This window comes from Salvelinus fontinalis, chromosome 19 (assembly GCF_029448725.1).
Source record: "Salvelinus fontinalis isolate EN_2023a chromosome 19, ASM2944872v1, whole genome shotgun sequence".
In the NCBI taxonomy this organism is placed as follows: domain Eukaryota; kingdom Metazoa; phylum Chordata; class Actinopteri; order Salmoniformes; family Salmonidae; genus Salvelinus; species Salvelinus fontinalis.
This window is the reverse complement of record NC_074683.1, coordinates 46,135,064-46,150,567: the sequence shown is the minus strand read 5'-3', so window position 1 is coordinate 46,150,567 and position 15,504 is coordinate 46,135,064. Positions and strand designations below refer to the sequence as shown.

Below are 15,504 nucleotides of genomic sequence, written 5' to 3'. Positions count from 1 at the left end.
CAGTGTAGACATTGTTAATGTTGTAAATGACTATTGTAGCATAACAGTTTTCAGCTGTGCTAACATAATTGCAAAAGGGTTTTCTAATGATCAATTAGCCTTTTAAAATGATAAATTAGTTAACTATGGATTAGCTAACACAACGTGCCATTGGAACACAGGAGTGATGGTTGCTGATAATGGGCCTCTGAACGCCTATGTAGATATTCCAATAAAAATAAGCTGTTTCCAGCTACAACATTAACCATGTCTACACTGTATTTCTGATAAATTGTATGTTATTTTAATGGACAAAAAATTTGCTTTTCTTTAAAAAAAACATGTGAATTTCAAAGTGACCCCAAACTTTTGAACTGTAGTATATATATTTAAATAAAAGAGTTGTGGAAATTGCAAGGTGTGATTTATTTTTATTTTTTTACATTTAACTGATTTAGCAGACTGTTATCCAGAGCGTCTTACATTTTCACACAGGCCCCCCCGTGGGAAACAAACCCACAACCCTGGCATTCCAAACACCATGCTCTGCCAACTGAGCCACACGGGACCCAATAGTAATAACAAAGATATAGCCACTGTGGCATGGAGAGAAGGGAGTGTGTGCACTGAAATCCAGAAAGTCAAACCTAAAATGCAATTATCTACACACATAGCGTGTATTAGAGGGCATGGTTTGGAGACCGCAAAATACACAAAGATACCACACTTTATTGAGGTTTAGGATAGTATACAGCAGCAGTTCACAGTTTTTTAAATTTAACTAGGCAAGTTAGTTAAGAACAAATTCTTATTTACAATGACGGCCTAGGAACAGTGGGTTAACTGCCTTGTTCAGGGGCAGAACGACAGATTTTTACCTTGCCAGCTCGGGGATTATGAATTCTAGATGACAAATTCACAGTTTTTGAATTATTCATCATCGTTGTCGTCTTCTTCATCATCAGAGTCATCATCAGAGTCATCATCAGAGTCATCATCAGAGTCGTCGTCGTCGTCGTCGTCGTCATCATCATCCTCTGTGTTGACCTTGCCAGACAGGACGTTCTCTATCCAGTCCGCCAGCTTCTGGGCTGTGGGCAGATCTTGTTCTTCCATCTCCAGCCAGATGCTGTCAGCCTGTTCAGAGGAAGAGAGGTCAAAGGTCAGGGGCCAAAGGTCATGGACCATCATGAGTTAGATCTAAGTTTCACAATTTCTGACTGGTTTCCACCAATTCCTCATGCTGTATTGGAGCTGTTCGGGGACTCACATCAGTTACGTTGACAACGCCAATCTGAGGTTTGAACAGGTCCACCTGGAAGGTCTTCTCCCAGTAGGGGATAAGCTGAGGAGAGTGAGAGAGAACACACTGTGAGATCTGAAACTGTAGGGACTTGAGTTCACTTAGTCCTGTCCGTCCGTCTGTCCGTCCATCCATCTGTCTGTCTGTGTCTCACCAGGGGGAAGTCATCAGGGTCGATCCAGATGATGCTGAGACCAGGGTGGTGGGTGTTGTCTCTAGCCACCTCCTTCAGCAGCTCCAGGAACTCATAACCATCTGAACATCACCAAACAACACATCAAGAAGGTTAGTCTGTGTTTTATCATGCCAGGAGAAGTTTGTTTGATTTCCTGAAAGCTATGAACCATTTCAGTGATTCTCAGTTTCAGATAAGACTGATAAGAACTTATGTTGCAAAGCTGATGTTGGCCCTGATCAAAGCTGATGTTACTGTAATATTGATGCATTTTTTACCAGGGTCCTCCTCCTCTGCGAAGGCCACTATATGGCTCCCCTCCACAACGTCCTCCTGAAAATGAGACATCATGAGACGCTGTCCAAGGTTTGACAGAAATGAACACACTTACTGTTGTATTTGCCTTTCTTGCACTAACCCTTGAACTTGCATAAGGTAAATGAACTGACAAAACTCCTCACCCATGTCTCAAACATGTCCTCAGCACGCAGCTTTCGCAGTGTTGGCCTGAAAACATTACACAACGCTATCAGTCACAGACCACTGATCAGATAATCCGAATGAAGTGATTCTGTTCTGACAGCTGCAGTAGGGCTGCAGGTAGCCTAGCGATTAGAGTGTTGGACCAGTAACAGAAATGTCGCTAGTTAGAATCCTGAGCTGACAAGGTGAAAATATGTTGATGTGCCGTTGAGCAAGGCACGTAACCCTAATTGCTCAAGGGTCGCCGCTGACCTGGCCATGACCCGACTCTCAGGGTGAAATGGGATATGCAGAAAACACAGGACAAATATAAGCACCCACCCCCAAAAAATATTACACTTCCATACCTTCTGTGTTCAGTGACGAAAGCCACGATCTCCTCCTCAGAGTTGGGTCTGTCAGGGAGGGTGACAGGCTCCTCCATGAAGGGCTCGTAGAAATCAACCTCGTTCATTTTCAGGGTCAGCTCCTTGGCCACCTTAAACACCACAGACACCAGAATCAGCACCCAACTTCTTGCATTGACAGGACCCCTTCTCACAGACCAAGGATATAGGATGTCAAGGCATGGATGTCTGTATACTCACAGCTTTCTCAAAGGTGGCAAAGAATTTGATGTAGGGTTGGAACTGCTCTGCAGCCTCCTTGAACGCACTGTAGTCTGGAGGAAAGGAGCGGTTTATGAAGAAGAGAAAGGAGTGGATGGGAGGAGGGAGGGAGGAGAGGAGAGGGCATTTGACTTCTTTTGAAGATGGTGTACTACTGTATAACCACTACTCTATAACCTCACCATTTATTATCCGTTGAACAGAGGTAGACCTTCAGCATTTAGAATAATTCCCCTTCTGCTGCTATTATTTAGCATAGCTGTCAGCGAGCATCTACTAGCTTGTGTGTGCTAGCTAGACTAGGATTGGTCTTTAGGGAGATGCCATTGACACATTCGTGTACTGAAATAACTGAGATCCATTGACCCCTAGTTCTTGGCTCCCACAGTCGGTCAGGGGTGAGACAGCCGCCTTGCTTATCATGAGCGCGATGCGGTGTCTTACGATAAATGGAAAAATATTTGTCCCTCGCAGCTGTGTGTGGAGGGAGGGTAAAATTGGACATGTAAATCCATGGGGATGGTGAGTTTAAAATTCCCCGGTTATTATCAAGGCCAGGGGATCAGCCAATAGCCACCCAACCCTGGCCATCACACTAGCATGACAGGGAGCACATTTAAACAACCTTAACACATACACACAGAGACACACACAGACAGATTGTCAGAAAGTCAGAAAGACAGACACACACACACACACTCACGTTCTGAGTCCTCGTTCTTAAAATATCCAATGAGGCGGATGTCTTCCTCCATCCTGTCGAAGGCCCTCAGCTCCAGAGCATTTCCTATCACCTCCACAGGCTCCTCCAAAAGCTAGAGAGAGAAAATAACATAACATAACAGTAAGCTGATCCTAGATCTGTGTGTAGTATCAATGAGGGCACCCCCAGTCCACTCACGTCTAGAAGGAACTCCACCAGGGTGTCGGCAGAGAGCATGCCGTCAAACTCAATCACACGGTCTGCCTTGAACACATACACACTGCCCTCTTCCACCAGGCCTGGGGTCAGAGGTCAGGGGGTCAAGTACAGACCATTATTTACAGCCATTCACTGAATGCTTTACAAAAACCTTTTGGTGCTTTCATGTAGTATGCTTCATAGTCATGCAGTATAATAATAATGATGAGCAACTATAGTTCGCACTGAAGTGTTAATGTGTTTCCTTACCCAGCTTCTTGGCAACCTTGGTGTCTTTGTGGGAGTCTACCATTCCAAACCCAATCTCCTTTTCCTCCATAACCTGAGCAGCCAGCTGGGGATGAAGACAGAAGTCAGTTAGTGACATTCTTTCAACGTCATCATAACACTTAAATTGGAACAGTGTCAAATAGAGCCCTTGTTGTTCTACACGCAGGAACTATGATCCAGTTTGAAGCATGTTTGGCAGGGGGACAGACAAACAGACAGACAAACAGACAGGGCTGAGATGAGGCTTAGTTGGAGTGACGTTATTGAGTAGATAATGGTCCAGAGAGCAGAACAGCCCCAAGGCAACACACACTCACAAACACGCACGCACGCACGCACGCACGCACGCACGCACACACACACACACACACACACACACACACACACACACACACACACACACACACACACACACACACACACACACACAGAGGGAGACAGAGACAGTCATATGATGACTAAAAGTGCCATGCTCCATATCCAGGCCAGAATCCTGCAGCCATTGTGGTCTCAATAGGGGAGGGTCTGCTAGCCAAGGCCTTGAGCTCTGATAGATCCCAAGGCATATTGATTGCTAAGAATACCTGACTGACCGAAATATCAGGAGGGGAACAGAGTGATTTGTCTGTCTTCATCCAGGTAATACGTTGACAGGTGATAATTTAGGACTTTGAACATCATGTTTGAAAGGCACTTTATGAATACAGTTATCGGTGTTAACATTTAGAAGCATGGACTCTCCATTGGTTGTAGACAAGAAGAAAGTCTTTGTCATACTTTTGACAACTCAGCAAAGCGGTACATTTTTCAACCTTTAGCAAACCCAAACAAAGAACACATAGGCCTAGACTGAATACAACACAACATACATAGGCCTAGACAGAATACAACACAACATACATAGGCCTAGACAGAATACAACACAACATACATAGGCCTAGACAGAATACAACACAACATACATAGGCCTAGACAGAATACAACACAACATACATAGGCCTAGACAGAATACAACACAACATACATTACCACATGCAACAAGTAGCCATTATCAAAGCAGGAGATACTGTATGTTGATGAAACATTGACAGAGTGATGAAGAAAGACCAGATGTGGTCTCTTCAAACAAATCTCACTCTTTTGGCTCCTTATAAAATAATGGAACATGGATGCAATCCTACACAGATAACCTGTAGCGAAGCAATAGAGCAAGTAATTATGTTAATTATGATGACCCAGGGCCCTAACCCTAGTCCGGTCCACCTGTGGTGAGTTAAACATCTGTGGCTATTAGGAGTGAGAGACTGTGCTCAGGTTATCTGCTGCACATCACACTCTAACTCAACACAAGCCATGATGAACACAGGACAGCTAGGGAGGGGAGATTAGGCCATAGTAGCCCACTGTCACAGCTCTGCTGAAGTGGGATACTAACTGACACTTTACTTGAAGTAGCTTCTAATGAAGTATTCATTACCTTATAAACATATTCATAGCACGTTATAATATAAATGCCATCATAGAACATTAGCGAATGTTATAATCAGTTAGCTAACCCTCTAGTTAATAAATATACATGTCATTGACATAGTATTTTAAGACCGACTCAATCTAAGTGTAAAAGCAAAACAGGGAGAGAGACAGACCTACTGCAATGCCCTTCACATGTATAGCTCAATAACATAAAGGGCATGAGTGCCGGTCCTATTTGTGCCTGTGGCAGAGAGCTCGGGGGAATGACATACATTACTATGGGAAGTGAATTAACAGAAATAACCTTAACTGACTGGACAGAACTGGGGAGTCTCTCTCTCTCTCTCTCTCTCTCTCTCTCTCTCTCTCTCTCTCTCTCTCTCTCTCTCTCTCTCTCTCTCCTTGAGAGCAAGCAACACACTGCACATAAACAATAGTATCTCAAAGTCATAAGAATCACTGTTTAATTGAATGCCATTTTATGACAAAGTTTCATGACAGTCTCTCATTCTAACTCTTGTGGGTTTCGTGCCCATTGGGACACTCTAATGTCTAGGTACTGTAAATTATTTATGGAGTGGGTCTAGCTGACCCAGTGACCCCAGATTGTTAAATCACCTCAGTCTAGCCCAGGTGCTCCCCCTCCCTAGTGACTCTCCTCTTATCTCTCTCTCTGCCTTTTCCTCCTTCATCTTTTCTTCACCATCTCGTTCCTAGACTCCTTCATCCCCACTTCTCCCTCCTCTTCCACCTCCCTTTATCTCTCTTCCCCTACCTCCCTCACCTTCTCCCTTCTTCCTCCTCAGGCTTACCTCCAGCACCATCTCAGTCATCTGGTGTTGTTTCTGCAGCTCCTTCCCGTCAGGGATGGGTTTGTGGTACAGCAGACACATCATGGTGTACTTCTTCATGGCCTTCTGGTAGTTCTTGTTATTGATGTCGATGACTCGGTCTTTCCCGTCATAGCGAGGGAACTCCAGGCCCTTCTCGGTCTGAACGAGCGGCGACAGAGACAGGCACGGGAGCAGCAGCAGCCACAGGGCAAGCATGGCCTAGGGACGTGTTATGAACGACCACACACCCGAGAATCACAGAGTAACCTTTAATCACTAGATACGGCCTCCACAAGAGTACTTAGGCTGAGGAAGGTCAATAAACTCCCCAAAATGGAAAAATATTCTTTTTTTTAAACAATAGATAGAGAGGTGTAGAATAGCAGGTTGCCCTTAAATTATAGTATACATCTCCTTGAGTCTCCTTCCAAGCCGTCCTCTATAGTCCAATGCCCAAGGCTTGTTTAGGAACCTGCGATCCTCTCTCTCCCTGTTTCACTCCCTTGCTCCCTCTCTCCAGCCGAGACAAAGGGAAAGAACAGACCTGACAGCCCTGGAGCGCTGGGGGGCTAGATACCGTACATAGCAGCGCCCCTCTCCCCCTGGCCACCACACACAGGCCCATTTTTAGGAGACCAGTTGTTTAGGTGCTAAAAATAAATAGGTGAGTGAGAGAGATAGATAGATAGAAAGAGCACGAGAGCAGAGAGGAGATAGTGGGTTTTAACAGGCCTCCGCTCTCTGCTCACACTCTCACACCATGGCGTTTCTACTTGGCATGTTGGGAGGAATGAGAGAGAGGTGTGCTGAGGAGATTTAGGTGTGTAGAGATTTTGGGATGATAGCAATCTGGGGTCTGCATATCTACAGTTCTAACAGTCACTATAGATTGGGTTTGTAACCATGAGCATAAAAAGAGACTCCTGAACAGTGCCCAACACCGTGAAACGGGTATTCCCAACAGGTTAGCGTTATGCTAACAGTGTCCCACACCACAAGGTCGAGTGTATGTTGATAGATGCATGCAGTGACAGGCTAATGGACAGCGCCTGAAGGCCAGTTACATTTTACATTACATTTAAGTCATTTAGCAGACGCTCTTATCCAGAGCGACTTACAAATTGGTGCATTCACCTTATGATATCCAGTGGAACAACCACTTTACAATAGTGTATCTAACTCTTTTAAGGGGGGGGGGGGGGGGTTAGAAGGATTACTTTATCCTATCCTAGGTATTCCTTAAAGAGGTGGGGTTTCAGGTGTCTCCGGAAGGTGGTGATTGACTCCGCTGACCTGGCGTCGTGAGGGAGTTTGTTCCACCATTGGGGTGCCAGAGCAGCGAACAGTTTTGACTGGGCTGAGCGGGAACTGTACTTCCTCAGAGGTAGGGAGGCGAGCAGGCCAGAGGTGGATGAACGCAGTGCCCTTGTTTGGGTGTAGGGCCTGATCAGAGCCTGAAGGTACGGAGGTGCCGTTCCCCTCACAGCTCCGTAGGCAAGCACCATGGTCTTGTAGCGGATGCGAGCTTCAACTGGAAGCCAGTGGAGAGAGCGGAGGAGCGGGGTGACGTGAGAGAACTTGGGAAAGTTGAACACCAGACGGGCTGCGGCGTTCTGGATGAGTTGTAGGGGTTTAATGGCACAGGCAGGGAGCCCAGCCAACAGCTAGTTGCAGTAATCCAGACGGAAGATGACAAGTGCCTGGATTAGGACCTGCGCCGCTTCCTGCGTGAGGCAGGGTCGTACTCTGCGAATGTTGTAGAGCATGAACCTACAGGAACGGGTCACCGCCTTGATGTTAGATGAGAACGACAGGGTGTTGTCCAGGATCACGCCAAGGTTCTTAGCACTCTGGGAGGAGGACACAATGGAGTTGTCAACCGTGATGGCGAGATCATGGAACAAGCAGTCCTTCCCCGGGAGGAAGAGCAGCTCCGTCTTGCCGAGGTTCAGCTTGAGGTGGTGATCCGTCATCCACACTGATATGTCTGCCAGACATGCAGAGATGCGATTCACCACCTGGTTATCAGAGGGGGGAAAGGAGAAGATTAATTGTGTGTCGTCTGCATAGCAATGATAGGAGAGACCATGTGAGGATATGACAGAGCCAAGTGACTTGGTGTATAGCGAGAATAGGAGAGGGCCTAGAACAGAGCCCTGGGGGACACCAGTGGTGAGAGCACGTGGTGCGGAGACAGATTCTCGCCACGCCACCTGGTAGGAGCGACCTGTCAGGTAGGACGCAATCCAAGCGTGGGCCGCGCCGGAGATGCCCAGCTCGGAGAGGGTGGAGAGGAGGATCTGATGGTTCACAGTATCAAAGGCAGCCGATAGGTCTAGAAGGATGAGAGCAGAGGAGAGAGAGTTAGCTTTAGCAGTGCGGAGCGCCTCCGTGACACAGAGAAGAGCAGTCTCAGTTGAATGACTAGTCTTGAAACCTGACTGATTTGGATCAAGAAGGTCATTCTGAGAGAGATAGCAGGAGAGCTGGCCAAGGACGGCACGTTCAAGAGTTTTGGAGAGAAAAGAAAGAAGGGATACTGGTCTGTAGTTGTTGACATCGGAGGGATCGAGTGTAGGATTTTTCAGAAGGGGTGCAACTCTCGCTCTCTTGAAGACGGAAGGGACGTAGCCAGCGGTCAAGGATGAGTTGATGAGCGAGGTGAGGTAAGGGAGAAGGTCTCCGGAAATGGTCTGGAGAAGAGAGGAGGGGATAGGGTCAAGCGGGCAGGTTGTTGGGCGGCCGACCGTGACAAGACGCGAGATTTCATCTGGAGAGAGAGGGGAGAAAGAGGTCAAAGCACAGGTTAGGGCAGTGTGAGCAGAACCAGCGGTGTCGTTTGACTTAGCAAACGAGGATCGGATGTCGTCGACCTTCTTTTCAAAATGGTTGACGAAGTCATCAGCAGAGAGGGAGGAGGGGGGAGGAGGGGGAGGAGGATTCAGGAGGGAGGAGAAGGTGGCAAAGAGCTTCCTAGGGTTAGAGGCAGATGCTTGGAATTTAGAGTGGTAGAAATTGGCTTTAGCAGCAGAGACAGAAGAGGAGAATGTAGAGAGGAGGGAGTGAAAGGATGCCAGGTCCGCAGGGAGGCGAGTTTTCCTCCATTTCCGCTCGGCTGCCCGGAGCCCTGTTCTGTGAGCTCGCAATGAGTCGTCGAGCCACGGAGCAGGAGGGGAGGACCGAGCCGGCCTGGAGGATAGGGGACATAGAGAGTCAAAGGATGCAAAAAGGGAGGAGAGGAGGGTTGAGGAGGCAGAATCAGGAGATAGGTTGGAGAAGGTTTGAGCAGAGGGAAGAGATGATAGGATGGAAGAGGAGAGAGTAGCGGGGGAGAGAGAGCGAAGGTTGGGACGGCGCGATACCATCCGAGTAGGGGCAGTGTGGGAAGTGTTGGATGAGAGCGAGAGGGAAAAGGATACAAGGTAGTGGTCGGAGACTTGGAGGGGAGTTGCAATGAGATTAGTGGAAGAAAGTTGGAGGGAAGGTAAATATACTCTCCTTTGAGAGGGTAGGCTTAACTGGGATATTAGGCAGGGTTGGGTAGGTTACTTTCTAAATGTAATCCATTACAGTTTCTAGTTACCTGTCCAAAATGGTAATTAATTACTCTCCCCATAAGAAGCATCATTAGTGGTTTCTGACTTGTGGTTAGACTTCAATGCTGATTTTAATGCCATTGAGAAAACAGAAAGGTGTCATATAATGTCTTTTTTCACAAACATCCTTTCTGAATTTAAAAGTAATCCATAAGTAATCATCTAGTTTTTCAAAAGTATCCCCCAAATGCTATGACACTGAAACTTTTCCCCTGACCCTTGACCCCAGGGATGTGCTGACAATCACTGAAACAGCTGTGTATACATGTGTGTGTATGCATGCATGTTTGTTAGTATGTGTGCATATATCACAGGGGGTTGGTGGCACCTTAATTGGGGAGGACAGGCTCGTGGTAATGGCTGGAGTGGAATAAGTGAAATGGTATCAAATACATCAAACACATGGTTTCATGCGTTTGATACCAGTCCATTTGCTCCATTCCAGCCATTATTATGAGCTGTCCTCCCTTCAGCAGCCTCCTGTGGTATGCATGTGTGAGCATGTAGTTTACCTGTTGCCAATGACTATATGCAAAGCAAACCAAAGGCTTGATCTCAGCAAAATATAAAACGTGTGAACCAGGCACCATTTTCTTTGAGTACACTGCCTGTGTGACTATGTGTGTCTCTGGGTAGTCTAAATGATGAGGACAGTAACATGGTGAAAGATGCCATCTCTGGCACTGAGTCTTTTTTGTCAAGGTTTGTTTTCAGCCTTGCAGAGACAGTAACCTGATCTCTCTGCTTTCTCATTGTCACTGGGGTTAAAATGGAACAGCCTGGGCTTACAGTACATTGTATGTCTCAGAGTCTCTGATGAAGAAGTAACCTGCTAGCAGGCCGTGCTTGGTGTTATCACAACTTCAATGTACTGTAAATGGTTAGTGATTACTATTGCTAAGTTTTAAACTGGCAAAGAAGGAAGGTTGTGTGTTTGTTGAGTTCACTTGCGGGAAATATCACAGAGTCAACTCCATACTTTACCATCCCTGCTGTAGGAAGAGGAGAATTGCAGCTTGTCTTCATACTTGTGCAACCTGGACTCGGAGGTAGATATAACATAGTTAAAGTAAATCTATGAGACTCAAATTAGTATGATATGTTACGTTTGGTATGGTATGTGATTTGTGGATGTCCAGCATCCATTTCGTATGATATGTTATGAATTACAATTCGCATGGTATACAGTTGAAGTCGGAAGTTTACATATACTTAGGTTGGAGTCATTACAACTCGTTTTTCAACCACTCCACAAATTTCTTGTTAACAAACTATAGTTATGGCAAGTTGGTTAGGACATCTACTTTGTGCATGACACAAATCATTTTTCCAACAATTGTTCACAGACAGATCTTTTCACTTAGAATTCCCTGTATCAAGGCCTCCCGGGTGGCGCAGTGGTCTAGGGCACTGCATCGCAGTGCTAACTGCGCCACCAGAGTCTCTGGGTTCGCGCCCAGGCTCTGTCGCAGCCGGCCGCGACCGGGATGTCCGTGGGGCGACGCACAATTGGCATAGCGTGGTCCGGGGTAGGGAGGGTTTGGCCGGTAGGGATATCCTTGTCTCATCGCGCTCCAGCGACTCCTGTGGCGGGCCGGGCGCAGTGCGCGCTAACCAAGGGGGCCAGGTACACGGTGTTTCCTCCGACACATTGGTGCGGCTGGCTTCCGGGTTGGAGGCGCGCTGTGTTAAGAAGCAGTACGGCTGGTTGGGTTGTGCTTCGGAGGACGCATGGCTTTCTACCTTCGTCTCTCCCGAGCCCGTACGGGAGTTGTAGCGATGAGACAAGGTAGTAATTACTAGCGATTGGATACCACGAAAAAAATTGGGGAGAAAATGGGATAAAATTTAAAAAATATATTAAAATATCCCTGTATCACAACTCCAGTGGGTCAGAAGTTTACATACACTAAGTTGACTGGGCCTTGAAATAGCTTGGGAAATTCCAGAAAACTATGTCACGGCTTTAGAAGCTTCTGATAGGCTAATTGACATCATTTGAGTCAATTGGAGGTATACCTGTGGATGTATATCAAGGCCTACCTTCAAACTCAGTGCCTCTTTGCTTGACATTATGGGAAAATCAAAAGAAATCAGCCAAGACCGCAGAAAGAAATTTGTAGACCTCCACAAGTCTGGTTCATCCTTCTGAGCAATTTCCAAAGCCAGAAGGTGCCACGTTCATCTGTACAAATAATAGTACGCAAGTCTAAACACTATGGGACCACGCAGCCATCATACCGCTCAGGAATGAGACGCATTCTGTCTCCTAGAGATGAACGTACTTTGGTGCGATAAGTGCAAATCAATCCCAGAACAACAGCAAAGGACCTTGTGAAGATGCTGGAGGAAACAGGTACAAAAGTATCTTTATCCACAGTAAAACAAGTCCTATATCGACATAACCTGAGAGGCCACTCATCAAGGAAGAATCCACTGCTACAAAACCGCCATAAAAAAGCCAGACTACGGTTTGCAACTGCACATCGGGACAAAGATTGTACTTTTTGGAGAAACGTCCTCTGGTCTGATGAAACAAAAATAGAACTGTTTGGCAATAATGACCATCTTTATGTTTGGAGGAAAAAGGCGGAGGCTTGCAAGCCGAAGAACACCATCCCAACCGTGAAGTAAGGGGGTGGCAGCATCATGTTGTGGGGGTGCTTTGCTGCAGGAGGGTCTGGTGCACTTCACAAAATATATGGCATCAGGAAAATTATGTGGAAGTATCATCTCAAGACATCAGTCAGGAAGTTAAAAATTGGTCGCAAATGGGTCTTTGAGAAATAAATCATTCTCTATACTATTATTCTGACGTTTCACATTCTTAAAATAAAGTGGTGATCCTAACTGACCTAAGACAGGGAATCTTTACTAGGACTAAATGTCAGGAATTGTGAAAAACTGAGTTTAAATGTATTTGGCTAAGTTGCATTTAAACTTCCGACTTGAACTGTATTACGAATTGTAATTCAAATCAAATCACATTTTATTGGTCACAGACACATGTTTAGCAGATGTTAATGCGGGTGTTGCGAAATGCTTGTGTTTCTAGTTCCAACAGTGCAGTAATATCTAACAAGTAATATCTAACAATTTCACAACAATACACACAAATCTAAGTAAAGGAATGGAATTAAGAATATTTGGACGAGCAACCTCAGAGCGGCATAGACTAAGATACAGTAGAATAGAATACAGTATATACATACAAAATATTTAAACATTATTAAAGTGACTAGTGTTCCATTATTAAAGCGGCCAGTGATTTCAAGTCTATGTATATAGAGCAGCAGCCTCGAATGTGCTAGTGATGGCTATTTAACAGTATGATGGCCTTGAGATAGAAGCTGTTTTTCAGTCTCTCGGTCCCAGCTTTGATGCACCTGTACTGACCTCAACTTCTGGATGATAGCGGGGTGAACAAGTAGTGGCTCGGGTGGTTGTTGTACTTGATGATCTTTTTGGCCTTCCTGTGACATCTGGTGCTGTAGGTGTCCTGGAGGGCAGGTAGTCCCAGTGTTTTGGATCAGCGAAGTGGATGTGTTGTTTCCTACCTTCACCACCTGGGGGCGGCTTGTCAGGAAGTCCAGGACCCAGTTGCACAGGGCGGGGTTCAGACCCAGGGCCTCAAGCTTAATGATGAGCTTGGAGAATACTATGGTGTTGAATGCTGAGCTATAGTCAATGAACAGCATTCTTACATAGGTATTCCTCTTGTCCAGATGGAAAGGAAAGGGATAGGGCAGTGTGCAGTGCGATGGTGATTGCATCGTCTGTAGATCTATTGTGGTGGTAAGCAAATTCAAGTGGGTCTAGGGTGTCAGGTAAGGTAGAGGTGATATGATCCTTGACTAGTATTTTAAAGCACTTCATGATGACAGAGGTGAGTGCTACGGGGCGATAGTCATTTAGTTCAGTTACCTTTGCTTTCTTGGGTACAGGAACAATGGTGGCCATCTTGAAGCATGTGAGGACAGCAGACTGGGGTAGGGAGATATTGAATATGTCCGTAAACACTCCAGCCAGTTGGTCTGCGCATGCTCTGAGGACGTGTCTAGGGATGCCGTCTGGGCCGGCAGCCTTGTGAGGGTTAACACGCTTAAATGTCTTACTCATGTCGGCCACAGAGATGGAGGCCGCATCGGGTGGCACTGTGTTATCCTCAAAGCAGGCGAAGAAGGTGTTTTTTGTAACTATTTTTTTTATTTCACCTTTATTTAACTAGGCAAGTCAGTTAATTATTCACAATGATGGTCTTCCAGAAGGCCAAAGACCTCCTCCGATGACAGGGGCTGGGATTAAAAATAAAAATATAGGACAAAACAAACATCACGACAAGAGAGACACAACAACACTGTCAGCGACGTGGCTGGTTTTCCCTTTGTAGTCCATAATTGTCTGTACACCCTGCCACACACGTCTCGTGTCTGAACTGTTGAATTGCGACTCCACTTTGTCTCTATACTGACGTTTTCCCTGTTTGATTACCTTATGGAGGGAATAACTACACTGTTTGTATTCGGCCATATTCCCAGCCACCTTGCCATGGTTAAATGCAGTGGTTCGTGCTTTCAGTTTTACGTGAATGCTGCCATCTATCCACGGTTTCCGGTTAGGGTAGGTTTTAATAGTCAGAGTGGGTACAACATCTCCTATACACTTCCTGATAAACTCAGTCACCGTATCAGTGTATTAGTCTATGTTATTCTCGGAGACTACCCAGAACATGTCCCAGTCCACGTGATCAAAAGAATCTTGAAGGGTGGATTCCAATTGGTCAGTCCTGCGTTGAATAGCACTTAGCACGGGTACTTCCTGTTGGGGTTTCTGCTTATAGGAAGGGAGGAGCAAAATGGAGTCGTGATCAGATTTTCCGAAGGGAGGGCGGGGGAGGGCCTTGTAGGCATCCCGGAAGTTGGAGTAGCAGTGGTCAAGTGTTTTAGCAGCGCGAGTACTCCTGTCAATGTGTTGATAGAACTTCGGTAGGTTTTTCGTCAAATTTGCTTTGTTAAAATCCCCAGCTACAATAAATGTGGCCTTAGTTTGCATAAAGTCCAGTGAAGTTCTATGAGGGCAATCACGGTATCGGCTTGAGGGGGAATATACATGGCTGTGACTATAACCGAAGAGAATTCTCCTGGGAGGTAATACGATCGGCATTTGATTGTGAGGTATTCTAGGTCGAGTGAACAAAAGGACTTGAGTTCCTGTATGTTATCACAATCACACCATGAGTAGTTAATCATGAAACATACACCACTGCCCTTCTTCTTCCCGGAGAGATATTTATTCCTGTCTGCGCGATGAACTGAGAACCCAACTGGCTGTATGGACTCAGAGAGTATATCCAGAGTGAGCCATGTTTCCGTGAAACAGAGTATGTTACAATCCCTGATGTCTCTCTGGAAGGAAATCCTCGCCCTGAGCTCATCAACTTTATTATCCAGAGACTGAACATTAGCAAGTAACATACTCGGAAGTAGTGGCTGGTGTGCGCACCTCCTGAGTCGGACTAGGGGTCCACTCAGAATACCTCTTCTCCACCGGCTGTGTTATGGATCAGCCTCTGGAATCATTTAAATTACCCTGGGGGGTACAAACAAAGGTTCCAATTCGGGAATGTCATATTCCTGGTCATAATGCTGGTAATGCTGGTGAGTTACCGCCGCTCTGATATCCAAAAGTTCTTCCCCGCTGTATGTAATAACACAAAACAATTCTGGGCTAATAATGTTGACTAGGGGCTAGAATCACGGCTACCCTATCTATCGGCACCATTTTCATGTTTCGTACAATATGTTAGGAATTTGCAATACATATGATATGTTAAGAATTCCAATTTGTTGTGGCTAACGTTAG

General features: G+C 45.9%; 1 protein-coding gene across 1 annotated transcript; it reads right to left on the bottom strand.

Moving 5' to 3' along the window:
• Positions 1-688: 688 nt before the first annotated feature.
• casq2 (calsequestrin 2) lies at positions 689-6,599 on the bottom strand. Its single transcript, XM_055872040.1, has 11 exons — positions 6,026-6,599; positions 3,720-3,804; positions 3,450-3,550; positions 3,252-3,363; positions 2,528-2,601; positions 2,288-2,418; positions 1,919-1,964; positions 1,736-1,790; positions 1,437-1,537; positions 1,250-1,324; positions 689-1,116 (listed from the first exon to the last, which is right to left on the bottom strand). Exons 1-11 carry the CDS (start codon positions 6,260-6,262, stop codon positions 910-912), a joined length of 1,224 nt encoding a protein of 407 aa, XP_055728015.1. The 5' UTR covers positions 6,263-6,599; the 3' UTR covers positions 689-909.
• Positions 6,600-15,504: the final 8,905 nt, after the last annotated feature.